At 37.4% G+C, this 18,857-nt stretch overlaps 1 protein-coding gene across 2 annotated transcripts in view; it reads left to right on the top strand.

The window, feature by feature from the left end:
• LOC144057714 (CUB and sushi domain-containing protein 3-like) overlaps positions 1–18,857 on the top strand; it is a 566,138-nt gene that overhangs the window by 501,595 nt on the left and 45,686 nt on the right. For both annotated transcript variants that reach the window (XM_077575584.1, XM_077575583.1), the window contains exon 60: positions 11,764–11,937. In XM_077575584.1, the coding sequence (XP_077431710.1) occupies positions 11,764–11,937 (174 nt within the window). The remainder of the gene's footprint in view (positions 1–11,763; positions 11,938–18,857) is intronic.

Here is an 18,857-nt window from a genome sequence, read left to right as displayed (position 1 = left end):
CTAGCTGGGCGCCGCCATGTGTTTCCCGCTGGGTCCTTTCTTGGTGGATTCATTCTGTCAGGGGATAGTGGTGGTTGCAGACCCAAACGCAGGGAAGCAGGGCAAGGAGGCAGAGGTAATGAAAAAAAAAAGGGAATTGAATTATACAAAACAAAAGCGAACTCCAAATGGCAAGTGAAACAAAACGTGGGGAGGACAAGGCAAAAAACTGGAAGCATGACGGGAGGAAAACAACAATGAATCGACGCAGACAGAGGGGAGGCAGGAGACTAAGTACACACACACTAACGACAAAAACAAGACACACCTGGGGCAAGACACAAGTTGCTGAGGGCACTGATTGCTTGACACGAGGAAGGGCAGGATTACACTTAACAAGACTAAGGGAGACACACAAGGAAAAACAGAACCCAAAAATGACACAGTGTACTTGTTTGTGTGTGTGTGTGCGTGTGCATGTGAGTGCTGAGTACATGTGTGGTCAAGTTTGCAATCATTTCTTAACAGACAACAGGCGTGTTTTAGCGGATTGGCTCAATCCATTCTGCTGGGTTAGATGTTTTTGTTCTTGTAGTCATAATGAGTCATCTCCTGTTAATCGGCTGCCCTATTCTAGCTATGTGAATGTGAGTGTAGGAGCAGAACAAAGCATTCTTCATTGCAAGCAGAAGCAATTCTTCATTGCACTAAATAGTAAAGTGCTTATTCATGTGATAACTTATTGTACAATCCCCCCCCCCCCCTGATTATCAAATGCATAGCACATTTAAACATCCTATTGTCAAACTTCAAAATAATTTCTTGATAAAAATCATGTGTACTCATTTTGTTTCTTTCACATAAAACATTGAAGTCATTCAAATCCTCAACATATTGTTCTGTCAGTTCGTAATAATTGTCATCATTTTGTTTTAAATATACTTATATCCAGCTATCAGACCTGTGTTGCCAATTATTATTATTGCTAATGAAAACATTATACAATATACGTGAATTCTGAGTATCACCTCCACAATCATTTAAAACATACCGATACCATGTGTTTGTTAAATATACAAATAAAATCATCATAAAGCATAACGTAATATTTATCAATACAACAAAATAATCCAAAGTGTGTGTGCCCTTAAAGTGCAATCAACGTGTTGTCGCACGTTCCTTTCAAGTCCCGATTTCCTCGTTAAATTGCAGGTAGAAATCATCAGATTTTTTAATTTTGACTTTGTCTTGTCTTTTCGAGAGGGAGAGGTTACCAGCACATCACCTCTATATTTGCCAGTCAGTAACGAGTTATTTTCCTGTACTTGATCCATCGAGTGTGTATGTAATATCCAGTGTTTGTGCTGCAGTGAGCATTGTCCAGTGTCTTCGTTCTAATGTGTGTGTATTGTCCATTGTTTCTGTACATATTGTTCAGTGTCAGTAATTCAGCCAGCTGTCTCCCCCCTCAAGATGGCCCCAAAAACAAAACAAAAAAAAGGCAGCCCCGAATGAGTCCGATTGCATCTTACCATCCCGTTCAATACAGGAGAGGGATTTGTCTCCTTAATTTGTCCCTCCCAACACTTCCTGCGCAACAGGCCCTGGACTTCACAGTTGTTTGAGGAACCTTGTGAGGAGCTCTTCACTGACTGACTTGGTCAGACTTTTCTCCACAGCTTGACAAGCTGCTTGTTTTCCTCTTCTCTGACCTTGATTCAGTCAGGCTGAACTCTGCAACCGGACAAGTTGTTAGTCAATGGTACCTGTTTTGTGCCGTGCAATCAGGTGGATCAGGAGGGTCATTCAGCGATCTTCACAGCCTTCGGGGTCGTCAATAACACTTACAAGGACTTTCCCACTTTGGGATGGACCTTTGATCAAAACCCAGTCACTACCCTTGGTAGTGCAGAGGCAGAAAGTCGTCTGGCATTTGATTAAACATTTTCACTTCCTTTTTTTTTTTCTTAAGGAGAGCTCAGTATTGTTCATTCGATTTGACATCATCATTGCTCTCCTTTTTTTTAAAAATAAAAAATAAAAATAAAAAATGTTTTTTTTCTCATTTTTTTCTCATTTTTTATTTATTTATTTATTTTTTTAAATATATATACATATATATATATACATATACACACATATATATATATATATATATATATATATATATATACACTTTTTTTGTATGTGGGTGAGTATGTGTATGTACGTACGTGTGTGTGTGCGTGCGTGCGAGCGTGTGTGTATTCATCAGTTCACCTAAAGCCCATTAAAAAAAATCCCATACTAATAATATAATATAATAATAAATTGCCAAATGCAGAAACATCAATGTAAGTTATCACAATGTAGTGGCTCTCGCTAACAGACAGAATTAAGTAACCAGAATTAGGTTAAAAAATTCTATATACGTAGACCATGTTTTTATAAATTTTGATATTTGGTTTTTATTTGAGGCAGATATTTTTTCCATTAAAATGTGATTTATGAGGAGGTTAGACCATTGGTCGATATTAAGAGTTTGTTTATTTTTCCAGTTAACAAGAATTGTTTTTTTAGCGATAGTAAGGGCTACAAGTGTAGATTGAAATTGTTTATGTGGTAAGTCAGTTGTTGTTAGGTCACCTAGCAAACACAAGTTTGGAGATAAAGGTATCCTACAGTCCAAAATAGCGGAAAGTTTTTCTAAGACTTTAGTCCAGAAATACATAACCGGAGTACATAACCATAAAGCATGAACATAAGTGTCTGTAGTGTTTTGTAAACATTGGAGACAAATGTCGGAGTCTGAGAGTCCCATTTTCTTCATCATATATTGAGTAATGTATGTTCTGTGAATAATTTTATATTGGATAAGTTGTAAATTTGTGTGTTTGGTCATTTTAAATGCGTTTTCACAAACTTGAATCCAAAAGTCAGATTCCGGTGCTATAGACAAGTCTGTCTCCCATTTCGAGATGGGTAAAGACATTTTATCAGCATATGAAAGTAGCTCATATATTTTTGAAAGTTTTTGTTGTTGTTGTCGGAGAAAGCTTGTTAATATCTTTAGCTAAAACAGGCGGTTGGAGCGTACCCCGAAGTGTTGAAATTTTTTTCTTTATCATATTTTTAACTTGTAGATAATGTAAAAAATTTCCGTTTTTTATATTGTATTTTTGGAGCAAGGATGTATATGATATAAACATATTATCTGAGAAGAGATGGTGGAGATGTGTGAATTCCTTTCTGCTCCCACACACCTAAATAAAACGGTTGGTTGTTAAGTTGAAAGTCGGGGTTATGCCATAGGGGAGAAAGCCCACAGGGCTCCACTTAGGCTTTTGTCAATTCTAGTGCCTTCAACCAGGCAGTCACGGTGGCCGAAATCATTGGGTTTTTAAAACAATTATGTCGCTTAATCGGTGTTGTAATAAAGAGTAAATCTCGAAGTCTGAGGTTATTACAATCCTTCTGTTCTAGTCCCAGCCAACAGTTAGTGTCTCTGTTGGGTTGTGCCCATAGAACGATATATTGTAGCTGGTTAGCTATATAGTAGTACATAAAATTTGGTGCCTCTAGGCCACCTTTGGATTTACTTTTCTGAAGAGTAGATAGACTAATCTTTGCTTTTTTTTTATTCCAGTAAAATTTTGTAACGGCTGAGTCCAACAACTGGAACCATTTAGCCGTAGGTTTAAATGGAATCATTGAGAAAAAATAGTTTATTTTGGGTAAAACTTTCATTTTAATGGTGGCTATTCGTCCTATTAGAGAAATAGGAAGATTATTCCAGCGCTCCAAGTCACTATAAATGTTATCCAGAAGTGGATAAAAGTTTAAATGAATTAAATCAGTTAATTTAGGTGAGATTTTTATGCCTAAGTATTTTAAATTACCTACAGGAAATGAGTAGTGTGGGTCCTGGCTTGCAGGGTTCCATGACTTTTCTGTAATAGGTAGAAGTGTTGATTTTGTCCAGTTAATAGAATAATCTGATAACTGTGAGAATTTAGTTATTAGGTTAAATATTTCCCCTAACGAAGTAGCCGGCTTTTCTAAATAAAGTAAGATGTCATCGGCATATAGATTAATTTTATGTTCTGTTACCCCAGAGTGAATTCCTTGAATCCTTCTTTCCTGGCGTATGGCTAATGCAAGTGGCTCAATAAATATTGCAAATAATAAAGGGGATAGTGGACATCCCTGTCTTGTGCCTCTCTGTAAAGTAAAGCTCTGAGATATAATCCCATTAGTAGTAACTGTAGTTTTAGGAGAATCATATCATACTGATACCCAGTGGATAAATGATTTCCCAAAGCCAAATTTATTTAAAACAGCAAAGAGGAAGGACCAGTTAACTTTGTCGAAAGCTTTTTCTGCATCTAATGATATAATAACTGCCTTTTTATCATGCCGCTGTGGCATGCTAATAAGGTTAAAGAGTCTGCTAATATTATTAGTAGAGTGACGATCTTTAATAAAACCTGTTTGGTCGCTATGAATGATTGTCGAGATTACTGTTTCTAGTCTAGATGTGAAAGCCTTAGTGATAATTTTAATATCAGTGTTAATTAGTGAAATCGGACGGTAACTTGATGGAAGGGTGGGGTCTTTTTCTGGCTTTAATAAAAGTTTAATTGCTGCTGTATTCATGTGTGGGCGTATGTAACCCTTAGTTTTAATTTCTGTTACTACTCTTAAGAATAGTGGAGCAAGCATTAACCAGAAGTGCTTAAAAAATATAGCCGGATAACCATCCGGGCCAGGTGCTTTGCCATTAGGTATACTATCTAGAGCACTACATGTTGTATTATTAGAACGGTCAATTAATGGATTTAAGACTCTGTTAAAGTTTCCTCCAATAATAATAGTAGAGTTCGCTGCTAAATCAAACAGCTGAGAGAAAAATTCATGGAAAAAGGCCGGATCATCATTATTAGGGGCATATAAATTACCAAGTGTATATATTTTATTAAATATAGTCACCTGAATAATAATGTATCGGCCCTCTGGGTCTGTTATTGTATTATTTAAAGTAAAGAGTAAATTCTTATGTATGAGTATACAGACTCCTCTTTGTCTACTATTATAAGGGGCAGAGTACGCTTGGCTAAAATTCTTATCAATAAGTAATTTTTCTTGAGATTTTTGTAGGTGGGTTTCTTGTAGGAGGCAAATATCTGCTTTTAATTTTAAGAGATGGTCTAAAGTTTTTATTCTTTTTGCTTCTGAGCGAGCGCCACAAACATTCCAGGAAACCAGAACTAATTTATGCATACAAACAATATAGACTCAGTCCTGTGTATATATCTGCATAGGCCATTTGTCAATATTAGCATGTTATAGGATAGAATCAAAGTGGTTAGGTGGTTTATGTAATTTGTGTAAAATATGAGGTGACGAGTAAGTAAATATAACAGTGAAAAAACGGGTAGGGAGGTAAAAGTAAAGGAAGTTAACGGGGGATTAAACATAAAAATACACCAGTAACTGGTAACCTAAGCGAGATGTTTTGTTTAAATATACTTTAGATATAGTTATGTATTTAATAATATATTTATAATATCGCCTAAACATAATGAGTATTCATATTTTAGGTTTTATAACCACATATACAGTATATGTATACATCTAATAATCAAACAAAGTTTAGTTCCACCAATGCCATTTAGAACAGCCAGGGAGTGGAGTTGGGGTTCCGGAATAGTTGGCCATCGATGTATAGTTTATCGACGACCATCGCAGTCCATTTACCCTCCTGCCTATTTTGTTTCATTATAGGAAACAGTACCTTTCGCCGCTCATTAATCTCTCTCGAGAATTGGTCGTTCATTCCAAATGAGGTCCCTTTAAGCTCCCGTCCTTTACTTTTAACAAATTCTTTCTGTTTAAAATGCTCAAACTTGGCGATAATAGGACGGGGTCTGTTGCCCCTAGGGGCTCCAAGCCGATGTACCCGGTGAAAAGAGATGTTATTTACCGACTCCTGAGGAATTTTTAACGATGTTGTCATAATTTTTTTTTATCTCAACCTCTGGATTGTCAGAGGTATTCTCGGATATTCCTGAGAATATTAAATTCTCCTGCATGCTACGGGATTGAATATCCAGAACAGTTTATTTTAACGTTTTGTTTTCCTTTTTAACGGTTTCTAACTCGGCTGAAACAGTCACGAGTGTAGAGTGTAACTCGGCATTGTCTCATTGGAGATCACTTACCTGTTGGCTGAAGAATTCCATGCTTACCTTTAATTCTTTGACGCCCTCGCTGATTAGGGAGAGGACCTCTAATTTTTTATTTATGGACTCCAGCATACTGACCGAAACCTCCGTAGTGGCTAGGTTCTCCGTGTCCGTCGCTGAATCATTTTTCCTCTTTTTCGAAGGTTTTCTCGACAGTTTCTCGACGGAAGGATTCTCCATCGCGCAGCTGTAAAAATATCCGTCGATGAAGCGTTCGAGGTCCTCCACGTTGGGTGGTATTCCAAATCTGTCGGATGAAAAAGAGGGAAAAAATGAAAGGCAAGATATATGATGGTTAAATTTGGATTAGTTTAGTATAATAGAGCTAATTCTATTTTAGCAGCAGGGCGCCACCATGTTGGGGTTTCCCGGTCTCGCTGTAGGTCTCGCGATAGTCACAGCATCTCGCGCATGCGTCCAAGCTTCAGAATCAGAGTCTGCGTCTGTGCTGTTCCCCTGTCTGTCTCACATTTTCACTTCCTTGTCATTTAACAATCTCCCCTTATATAGTCACTTAAATCAATTTATTTCATCTGCTCGGTTTAACAGGTTATTTACAATCGGCACATTGAATAGTCTACCACACAAAATTTAATGCGGGCTAAACTGCCCTGTTCCTTTTACAATTCTCATATACATTTTAACTAAATCCAAACTATCTGACCATTATCTTCATACCTCGGTCATGTATTTATTTTAATTTTTTCTCTTAACAAAGAGAAAAAATGACGTACAAAGTGATTTTCATTCGTTACTCTAAATAACTAATATGCCATACGGAGACATGCTATATTTACACCATGGTTTTGCCATAATAATAACGTCCAGTTGTTTTGCTGGAACAATTTCAACTCATTTTAAAATTTTAAAATCATCAATCAGTACTTGGTAATATTCACATTGTATTACACACACACAAAAATATTCACATTGTATTACACACAAAGTCATATTTTGTTATCCACAAAATTAGATGTTTTATTTTAGAAGGACATTGACTTTATACATACTTCCAGTCCTTACACGTTATTTTTTGTTTAGAATCCTTTGTATCAACCTTTTTGCTGTTTTGTTTTTTCCATGTTAAGTCAGTGGTTGACTTGGGGTGACTATACTGACTTTTCCCTGAACAGGGTGACAATTACTTTCTGTCTGAGGTAATTCTCAAGCTTCTACCACAAGTGGCGGAGAATTCTTGCCTTTGCTTCCTCAGACAGTTGTCATTTTAATTTCCTGTTCAAATGAGGTAGCAAACCTCCACTCACACTTTTACACATGCACACGTTTTGTTTCGCCGAGTTTAAGTACGTACAGGACACCGTCCCCCTTTTCTCAGTTTTACAGACTACTCTATCTCTTGTACTTTGATAGGGATTAGTATTCTCAAGGTTTTGCTTCTGACACAGTCACCTAGACACGCATTTCACTCATTCCTCATGAGTGTGGGAGTTTCCTATTCACCAGAGATGTCTTCACTCCTTCAGCTTCCCGTCAACCCTCAGTCCCCAGACGCAGAGCCGAGGCCTAGTCCCGGAAAGGGTCTCAAGTGCCGCGACCACAGGCTTTGCCTAGACGTAGACTCCCTGGGAACCTCAGGTATCTTGGGATCCGTCTCGAAGGACCAAAGTAAATGTCAAGTTTACCTGTTAGACATTTATTAAACACTACACAAAAAGGAGTGAAGACACTCAGTCTTTGTTAGACAGCTTACAAGGAGAGAGGGGAGGAACTGCCTCGTACAATTCACTACTGCACTCTCTAAAGAACCTGTCCTCATCCTCTCTTTTTTATAGTTTTTCACAGCCCTAGTTACATGGGTGTTCAAACTCTCAGGGGTCGGGTAACAAGCATGCATACAATTTTCCCAACAAAGCTCCAAAGAGCGACAATGCCACATGTATAGTCCATCTTCAGTATGTATGGAAATGTGCCAAACCTTATCATTGGTACTGTGTTTGAGTCTTAACATTGGTGATTAGGTTAACTGCAAAGTCATTTTGCATTGATGTTGTACGGTGGTTCCGTATGCATGACTATAACTGCCAGAGAGAGAGGAGCAGGGAGGAATGATGGCTGTATGCATGATCTACCTTGTTTCTCATCTAAGCATACAATTTGTTCTAGACAAAAGTACTTTCGATGCAAACCATTTCCTCCAGGCTAAGTATCATAGTTTAAACTCAAAACGCACATTTTAAAGAGTAGCCACTGCATGAGAGATAATTTAGGCTCTATGCCTAAAGAAAATGTTTTGCCAAACCTCCACTCTCTTTATTGCTAGGTTTGTAACAAATCAACAATTTAAAACATGTTGTAATAATACAAACATTATTTATATTGCATAATGAAGCTCATTTAAGTCCTGCTGTGCCTGCCAGTGTCGTAGTGTGCAGGCATCCAAAGGATGTTCAAATTCTTTGATTCGCAACAATGTGTATTGCATATGGGCCATAAAAATATTCATGCAAGCTTACGGGACTATTTAATGAACACCACTTTTTCACCGGCATCCCGGTGGCCGTGCTAAATACTTTAGCTAATGCTAGCACTATTGCTATCAACAGTTTTAACCCCTGGGCGTTATTTGACCATTTTTTGGCTTTTTGTTGGTTCTGACCAAGCCATTTCAAAATAAAATAACGCCCAGGGGTTAAACATGGAAACACTTAACGCTATCTCCGGGTGGCTACAGACCTGTACAGGACGCTGTGTGTGATTTTACAGTCCGTTCCCGAAGCCGATTAGCTGGTGCGAACAAATGTATTTATTTATTTTTAAACGTTGGTGAATATGTGAATTTTCGGATTTTAAGTGCGCCACACCTTGTCCCGCAGCATGCATCCGTGCCCGCCTGTGCGAACTACATTGACTATAAAGTGCAATCGTACCGCCAGAAATTGCTCAAACCTCGTTTAGTGTTTAATGTACCATTAGCCAACATGTCTGCGGTGTGGGCACATTACAATTCATATTGTGCTTTGTTAAAATGACAGTGCTAAATACATATTTTATAATAATATTATCATTTTAATTATTTATAATAAATGCTATGATAGTATAAATTGGCCAAATTTTTTTTTTGCGTTTCGGTTTTCGGCCAAGCATTTTTTATTTTCGGTTTCGGACGGAAAATTTCATTTTGGTGCATCCCTAATAATGATATCCAAGCCATAAACAAATGTTTGCTGCATCTGTTATGGCTTTTTCTTTGTGAAACTGCAACAGTGGTATTTTAACAAACTTGTAACATTGAGTTCTCATCTTTTGTTTGTGCTTGTACGAAAGGCTGTATAGTCTTTATTTTAACCACTAGTGGCCTTGAAAAAACAACTTATATCAGCAGATTGAAGAAATTATCCAGTTTTGTGCTGTAGACTTTGCACTGCTGTCTGTAGCGCTGTTGGATGTAACTGTTATTAATAGAGGGCCATTTGTGGTGTAGCTGTAGTTTGAGTATTTGAATTAAATACAAATTAAATTTCATATTTTATGTGTGTCATTACTTTTAGCAGCCTTGGTTTTGCTTGATTTATGTGTTGAGTACCTGGCCTTAAGTGTCTTAAGTGTTAAACTTTAGTAGTGCCAGGGTACCTACACATTTGGAATTTCAAAATTCCATACTTTCCCATAACCTAATTTCCAGACTTCTCAACAGTTTTTCTCTCTCAGAGAAATATGCTACATCTGTATAAATAATTTGGGTATCATAAATAAAACATACTTTAACTATTCTTAATATCCTTATTTTAACACATTACCAGTTCAGTGCTCACAGTCCAAGTGTCTGAACATAAAACTAACCAAACACACACTGAATTCTATTCTATTATATTATATTCATCTGTGGAATTGCTAAACCATCGTCTAAGAACTTCCATCGCCCCATCACTTTTAACAAACATGTGCAAAACCTGCAAGAAACCATATGGAGTCCGTGGTGCTGAAACTTCAGTACTTGAGACAGTGAAAATTGATTAGAGGTGCAACAGTTAATCGATTAATCAACACCTACTCAAATTAATCAATTATTTTTGATAGTCGATAATCACTTAGATATAACTTTAATTCAAAATTTTCTAAATCTTCAGAATTTCAGCTTCTCAACAGTAAATATTAAGCGGTTTCTGTTGTCCCCCATGATAAAAGACTGTTTTTTGTTGAATCAAAAAAAATAAATAAATGCTTTTACTTTGAAAAACAACGATCAACATGTTTGCCTATTTTCTGACATGTTAGGGACCAAACCAAGAACTGAATCATAATTATGTTTTCTGCACTATTACTTTGAACTAATGTCCTTCTTTTTTTTGTATTGAGGCATGGAAATTAAAACATTTTTATATTATCTGATTTATCAATTAAATCAACATAATAATCAACAGATTAACCAAGTATTAAAATAATCCTCAGTTGCACCCCTCAGTTTGACGATAGGCTACTTGGGGGCTGGAGAAGGGTCATGGGGCAGCGGACTGGATAGATCATCTGTCAATCAGGTAACAACGGCAGGATGTGTTCCAAGACGTTTGCTCTAATACAAACATTACAACAATACAACACAAAATGTGCTTGACTTTGCATAAAACACAATCTGGATTGATTAAATTAGTTTTGGAATCATCTCATTTATTATTTTAGTATTAGTATTTTAGAACGGTCATAACATTATGGAAACAAATAGTTTTCCATATTTTATTTTTCATTCTCCGTACTTTTAAATTACATTGGAATTGATTTAATTTATTTACATACACTCTAAAAATAGTTTGGTCAAACGTAACCCAATTATGGATTAAAAATGGGCCGATCCACTTTATGAGTCAATTTGACCCAACTTTTTGGGTTGTTTTATACAAAATGACCCAATTTTTTGACCCAAGTAAAAGAGCTGACCAATATTTACGAGTTGTTTTACACTAAAAGACCCATTTCTTGACTCAAAGTTAGGTCAAATTGACCCAAGTAGACGATCGGTCCATTTTTGACCCATAGTGTTAGGTTCAGCCAACCTAGAACATTTAATAAACAACATATATAAGAAGGAAGACAAGAGATTTAAATACTTTTTTGCTCATGAGGAGAACAGACAGAGAGTGTGCGCAGATTATAGCATCTTTTCTGCTCTGGACACACTTCACCGCTCCTTTTTTTAAATTGGATTTTCAATAGTTAAATAGCAGTTGGTGTTCTAAAGGGGAGGAGGCACACACAACAGCAACTTCAAAGCATTCACGTGCAGATAATAATATAGACATGTTTTTCTTCAGCACTGGAAGTTTCAAAGTCAAAGCTTCAAAAGTTCAATTGCAAAATGTTCCAGTCATCGTGCGATAAGGACACAGTTCTTGTCATACTCCCTTTTACATAATAAATGCTTCACAATACTTAAAAGTGAAAATATGGGGTACATGTATGTACATTAATACTAACACATAGTTGGGTTATTTTTAACCCAACTGTTTTTAGAGTGTACTTTCCAAACTTGTTTTGGAACCCTTTAGTGGTCTTCTTGAATGCAAACAGTAAGAAGTAACAAATTGTACCATTATGTTTCCCACAGTGGTGACATGTCCGACCCCTCCATCCATCCCGAACAGCCTGTTGGAGGGCTCGGTGTGGGAATGGGGAACCAGTGTGAGTTACAGCTGTTTGTCAGGCTACGAGCTGTCCTTCCCTGCTGTGCTCACCTGCACAGGAAATGGGACATGGAGTGGAGACCTGCCTCAGTGCTTGCGTGAGTAATAACTTAATCATTATCACATGATGTGTGTAGTGGTCCTCAGTTGGAACACAGTGTACTTGTTTGTCTATGTGTCATAATCATTTCTTGACAGACAACAGGGCGTCTTAGCGGACTGGCTCAATTCATTCCACTGGGTTGGATGTTCTTGTTCTTGTAGTCATCATGAGTCATCTCCTGTTAATCAGCTGTTAGATACGACTACTTTAATATGCTATGTAGGAGCAGAGCAAAGCATTCTTTATTGCAAGCGGAAGCAATTCTTCATTGCAAGAGTCATCTTAGATAGGCTGTCCTAATCTGACAATGTGTGTGGAAGCAGAGCAAGCATTCTTCATTGCACGCAAATATTAAAGTGCTTATTCATGTCATAACTAATTGTACAATTTTCCCAACAAAAGACTGCACCTATCAACTTGTATGTTCACTTCAGTGTGGAGTGTTCACCCCGAAAACGCCACAGTTTCTAGAGGAAAGAAGTGACGCCATGCACAAGCTATACACAGATGCCGCAGTTACGCTTTAGGCCAGAGTTGGCAGTCGGCAGTAAAAAAGTCCACAATGCCCCTTTAATGTTTGAACAGTCAAGAAAATGGCATCGCCACATCTCCCTTATTTCAGAGACAGAGAGAAAAAATATGTGTCTTGCAATTGTTCCTACTATTTATATTTCCATTCTAGATCCCAAAATATGTCGAGGTTAAATCAGATGTAAACTTAAACATATATTTGAAACATATTTTGCAGGTTTTCTTCTTTAAGGCACAGTTTCTTAGCCCCAGTCCTCGAGTACCCCTATCCAGCTAGTTTTCCATGTCTCCCATGCCAACACAGCTGAAGATCGTTAAAAACTGCTACCAAATAAAGTGACATATTGACATCTCAAAACACCACATTTGCTGTACAACAACTATTATGGTCCTCTAAAGAAAGAAGGAAAACACAATGAAGTCTGAAATCTGTCATGACTTAAATTAAAACAGCACACATGACTACAGCGAGAGCTTTATTAGGGTTGGGAATCGTTTGAATTTAGAGGAGAAATATCAGGTGTTTACCAGCGAAAAATTGCAAAAAGGTTGAAGTAATCATCATCTACAGTGCATAACATCATCCAAAGATTCAGAGAACCGAAACAATCTCTGTGTGTAAGGGTCAAGGCTGAAAAATCATACTGGATGCCCATGATCTTCGGGCCCTTAAACGGCACTGCACCACAAACAGAAATGCTACTGTAAGAGAAATCAGTGGAAGGGCTCAGTAATACTTCCAGAAAACATTGTGGGTGAACACAAACCACCGTGCCAGCCGCCGTTGCCAGATGAAACTCTACAGTACAAAGAAGCTTCTCTGGGCCAGGGGTTATTTAAAATGAAGTGTGGCAAAGTGGAACCCTGTTTTGTGGTCAGACGAATCACGATTCAAAGTTCTTTGTGGAAAACTGGGGCGCTATATCATACTGACTAAAGAGGACAAGGACAACCCAAGTTGTTATCAGCACTCAGTTTATAAGCCTGCATCTGTGATCGTGCAGGGTTGTATGAGTGCGTGTGGGATGGGCAGCTTCCATATCTGGAAAGGTATCGTCAATGCAGAAAGGTGTATTCAGATTTGAGAATAACATATGCTCCCATCCAGGCATTATCACTTTTAGAAAAGATCTTGCATTTCTCAACACGATAATGCCAGACCACATGATGCACCAATTATAACATCATGGCTGCGTAGGAAAAGGATCCGGGTATTGAAATGGCCAGTCTGCAGTCCACTTCTTTCACTTATAGAGCACATTTGGCGCATCATAAAGGGAAAGGTGCAACAGAGAAAGCTCAAAACATTTGAACAGTTAGAGAGACGCGTGTTAGACAAGAATTGGACAGCATTCCTATTTCTAAACTTGAGAAACTTGTCTCCTCGATCCCCAGACGTTAGCAGACTGTTGCCCCAACTTTTTGGAGATTTGCTGACACCATGGAATTTAAAATCAACATACTTTTCCCTTAAAATTATACATTTTCTCAGTTTAAACTATTGACCTGTTCTCTATGTTCTATTCTGAATAAAAAATATTAAAATTTGGCACTTCCACCTAATTGCATTCAGTTTATATTCACAATTTGTAAAGTGTCCCAACTTTTTGGGAATTGGGTTTGTATTTTCAGAACAGATCCTTGCATAGCCAGCATTATTGCATTTATGCTCAGCTTGCGAGAAGGATTTTATTATCATGTAAAGTACGACAAGCTCTAAACATAATTTACATAGTTGTTGCCTCAGTTGGTATCTCAGCTAGCATTGCCGACCAAAAAACTTCAAGCTGAGCAGGGAAAATAAGTCCTTCAAACCTAAGATCTAATGTTAAACCAACTAGATATTTAAATGCAATTTCCCATGACTACCTTTGCTCTTTCTATGACACACACAAAATATTTGAACTGCATATGGGATAGAAATAATGTCAAGATCCTGCTCTAGAACACTTTTTCCTGACTTGTAACTCAGAAATCCTGCAAATGATGCATTTGAACTTAATTGAACACAAGCAACAAATCAAGATACACAGCCACGTTTCCTAACAACGTATAGAAAACAAGAAAATACACTTCCTGAGGTTGGACATGTCTGCAGGAATGCCAATTTTGAACCTGGCCACTGCCTATTGATTACTTCAGAGGCATTGATAATTCATCAAGGAAGGCAAGAGGCAAAGAGAGAGCACAATGAGAGCTAGTAGAAATGCATTTTATTCATTCTTTCCTTTCATGCTCATTCAGGGGAGAGAATCCTTGGTGTACCTAATTAATTGGCCAAGATGGCAGACGCCCTGGATGGGCGGAGTGGCGAGAATCCAGGGTGTACCTAATTAATTGACCAGAATCCTGGGTGTACCTAATCATATGTCCAAGATAGTAGTAGTAGTAGTAATAGTATTTGCAATAGTAGTAGTCGTACATAGGCCAAGCCAAGGCCTTGAGTACACATAGAAAAAAGGGGGTGAGTTGAGCTCAACAGTTAGAGAGATGATTGGCTGAGACAGTTGCTATGCAGAAGTGAGAGACCAGGCAGTATAGATTAAAAAAAAAAAAAAACTTTTTAAATAGCAGTGGATTCCATTGCATTAAAAAATAATAATGTTGTGCTTTTTTTGTTTTAAAGATATTTTAAAAAATGTAAATGAGCTGAACAGTTTAAAATTTTAACGATTGGAATCGGTCAAGAAATGTGGAAGTTAACCATAATCAACATAAACTAAAAGTATCTTACTGTCCCTTTAAGAAACATGCACATTCACGCACACCATTGCATTAAAAAAAAAAATAATAATAATGTTGTGCTTTTTTTAAAAATGTATTTTAAAAAATTTTAATGAGCTGAACAGTTAAAAATTTTAACGATTGAAATCGGTCAAGAAATGTGGAAGTTAACCATAATCAACATAAACTAAAAGTATCTTACTGTCCATTTAAGAAACATGCACATTCACGCACACACATTTGACTTGGAGACATCACGCACACACATTCAACTGAAATGTATGAGATACGCACACCTAGAACAAAAGCCTCTCACGACTTAACAGTTGAAGATGCAGATTCCAGAAATGGCTCGTTAGAACGGCAAGGGTTTGGGGAACGCGAGCATGTTCTAATTGTTTTAATCGGATGAAAAATGACCAAATTAGAGCAGGTTGAAAACTTTTGATTTATAAAAAATGAAGAGAAAAAGTTGGCGAAATTAACATGGAAAAGATAGGCGGGAAAGTCCGACTTCTCCTCGCTTAAAGTGGAAAAAAAGGTACTAAATGACACCTTAGCCAAATAAAAGTAGGTTTGTCTGAAAGAAGACCCTTGTGACTACAAAATGTGCGAATTTGATGTCTAGTGAGCAAAGATTGTGGCCATGGTGACGAGTTGAAGTGAAATTTTTGAAAATAGATTTTTTGTGTCTCGTCACTCTGAGGCTAATTGCTCCACTCAAGCTGAAGCAATACACACCAATGTTAAAAGGCTATTTTTCTCCGTTTCGCTCACTCTTTGAACCCACACAGAGGGGAGAGATTTCATTCCTTAAAATTTTGACACTGAGCTAAAGATGGGAAAAATTGCAACAAAATGAGCTAAAAATCATGTCGACCGGTTAAAGTATGCGCACGTAGCGTGACTTGGAAAAAGCTGTAATTTGTTCCCCCCTTTCTCCATTCATTTTGGGTGTTTTTTTGGGATTAGCGTCGCCATGGTAACTTGGAATTCCAAGGTAAATAATGCCGCAGCGAGTCAGATCGAGCCGCATCGTTTGATACCTCATTTGTCCCGGTGCGATCTAAGGTACGGGCCGCATTTTTGCGGAAAAATCTGTGGAAGAATAAAAAATATTTAAAAAAATAAATAAATAATAAAGCCGATTTTTCTAGGATAGTAATATGTGCCTGCTTTGCTACGCAGCAGTCCCATAATAAGGGTTGTTTGTGACATTAATTTAACATTTCTCAGTAACTGTAGATAAACATATTGAAATGAGCATATGGAAAATTATATCAATGGTGTGTCTCTTGGATTTCACTAAATACTATTCATGATTCGACTATATTCTAATTGGGAGAATGCTTTCAAGATATTTATTGTGTGACATATCTTTTGTAATTTTGACTTTGAGGAAGATTGCAAGCAAAAACTTAATCTCATTCTCCAGACCTTCCATGCAGCAGAACTTGACTTTGCAACAATCTGATCGTCTATAGCAGATTGGCCATATTTTGTAATCACACACCTTGTCTCCCCGACCCCCTTTCCTTCCTTGAAGCATAGGAAATATAAGCGAAGTACGCATTACGTTTGCAAATGCGTGAAAATTAGGTTTTAAAAAAAGCGTGGCTACTGTCATTTGAATGGCAGTGAATGGAGTGCTGAAAATGTTTGCATAACTGTACACACCTTAAAACTTGCAAGCATTCTTTAAATGTCTTTCAGCCTTAAGGATGACAAAACAACAGGTGCACTTTGTGCCTTTTTTTTAACTGTCCTATTGGAGTTTATAGGCAAAATAACACCATTGCAAAGCTCGAGAAGAGGGAAGTCTACGCTTGTAAACCTTCGTGAAATTCACTCTTCCCAATTTCCTGACAGAAAAGAAAGATCAAAATGGAAAAAGAGGCTAAAATAAAAATTGATTTAACGCATTTTGTCAATATCATGAAACCAAGGAAACAAATGGAAGCATCACGAAGATTGTTAGCGAACGTACGTGTAACGAAGCTAATGTAATTACGGTCATTTAAGAACCTGCTTTTAGCTCCAATTGACCCCCTCAGTGAAGAAAGATCCTACCTGTCTCTTCTTTCGCGTCTCAGTGTGCCTCCTCGGTCCGACTGACTGACGTATTCTTCGTGAGCAATGTCACTCTTCGGCGGCTGAAGTCCCTTCAAAATGGCACTTGGGAGAGACTATAGATATATGAGAAGATTTTGTTTCCTTTAAACACAGTTCGAATGGACTAACAAGGACGCAAACTCACTGTCGCGAGAAGTGAAGCCATCGACGGCCATCTTGTATTGCCACTCGCTAAGGCTGTCTAACTTGAATGCATTGATTTCTATGCGGCGTTTTCACATTATTGTCTATCTCTACAGCGAAAATGATACCGACAAGATGGGAGAAGTGCTATGTGCACATTTCATCGGTTCATCGGAAGGCCGGTTATATTTATACTATGGCAACTACACTAAGTCAATAATACTGTACATCGAAAGTGCCCAAAAGACCCAACTTCTGCTCTTCGCTGATTGTTTCTTTTCACTGTCTTTTCCACTGTTCTGTTTTTGTCCCACCTCAGAAATTTGTTTAATAGAAACTGTGTCCATACTTACTATGATTGGTACAGTGATGAGTCTGGTTCCCAAGCTATTTACGTATACAGCACAGTACAGTACGAATTGATGGATAACTATTTTTGAAATCATAAGTCAAGAATAATAGTTTGTTTAACTATTGTTCAAGTTACTATAATAAGGGGTTTGGTAACAAGAAAATGCTTGTAATATCTTAATGCTTTTTATTATACAGTATATGCCAATTTGAAATTTCGGTCCACATTTTAGGCAAGGCAAATTTATTTGTATAGCATATTTCATACACAAGGCAACTCAAATGTGCTTTACACAAGGAAAGACAACACCTATAAGAATCAACAAATACAGTAGTTAACATTCAGAGCAAAAAAAAAGAAAACAAAAGTAAGTTACAAAATGTACTAAAATAATACATACATTGGCAATGTTAAAGGCAAACTTTAAAAACATTTAGCATAAGGAAGATTAAACATTGTTAATAATAATAATAATAATAATTAGACGGCAAACTTTAAAAACATTTAGCATAAGGAAGATTAAAAAGCAAAAACGAGAAAAAACGGCCAGTATTATATTTTGTTAATAGGATTTTGGTGGGTCATTCATGCTGTCGGAGGTGGAAATGATCATTTAATCACCTGACTTCGGCATCTGTCAGTCACGATGAGTCTCGATGACGAGTTGAAAAAAACATTTTGAACCGGGGCCTCTCAACATGATGTCACGCCAGTGATTCCCACAATAATAATGAACAACTTTTTGTGGCTTTAAGACTCCCTCCATAGCAGGATATGTCAGACTACAAATGAGTGGCACTGGTGTGAAGCCATAACTAGCTAATGTTTGAGTATACTATTTATGTACTTGATTCAGTTGTTACTAGGAAAATTTCATCTTACACCTGTTGTCCTCCTCACTCGCATTGTAATGCCTTCATTCCCTTTTCTGCATAATTTAGTGTGTGTGTGTGTGTTTTGAGTGTGCACATGTGAGTCAAGCGAGGCACATGCATACCAAATTTTTGGTATGCATGAAAAATGTTTAGAGACCCTACGCATGATGGGAAAAT

This window comes from Vanacampus margaritifer, chromosome 9 (genome assembly GCF_051991255.1).
Source record: "Vanacampus margaritifer isolate UIUO_Vmar chromosome 9, RoL_Vmar_1.0, whole genome shotgun sequence".
Taxonomy (NCBI): Eukaryota; Metazoa; Chordata; class Actinopteri; order Syngnathiformes; family Syngnathidae; genus Vanacampus; species Vanacampus margaritifer.
Note: the sequence above shows the minus strand (reverse complement) of the source record. Positions and strands in the feature narration are given on the sequence as shown.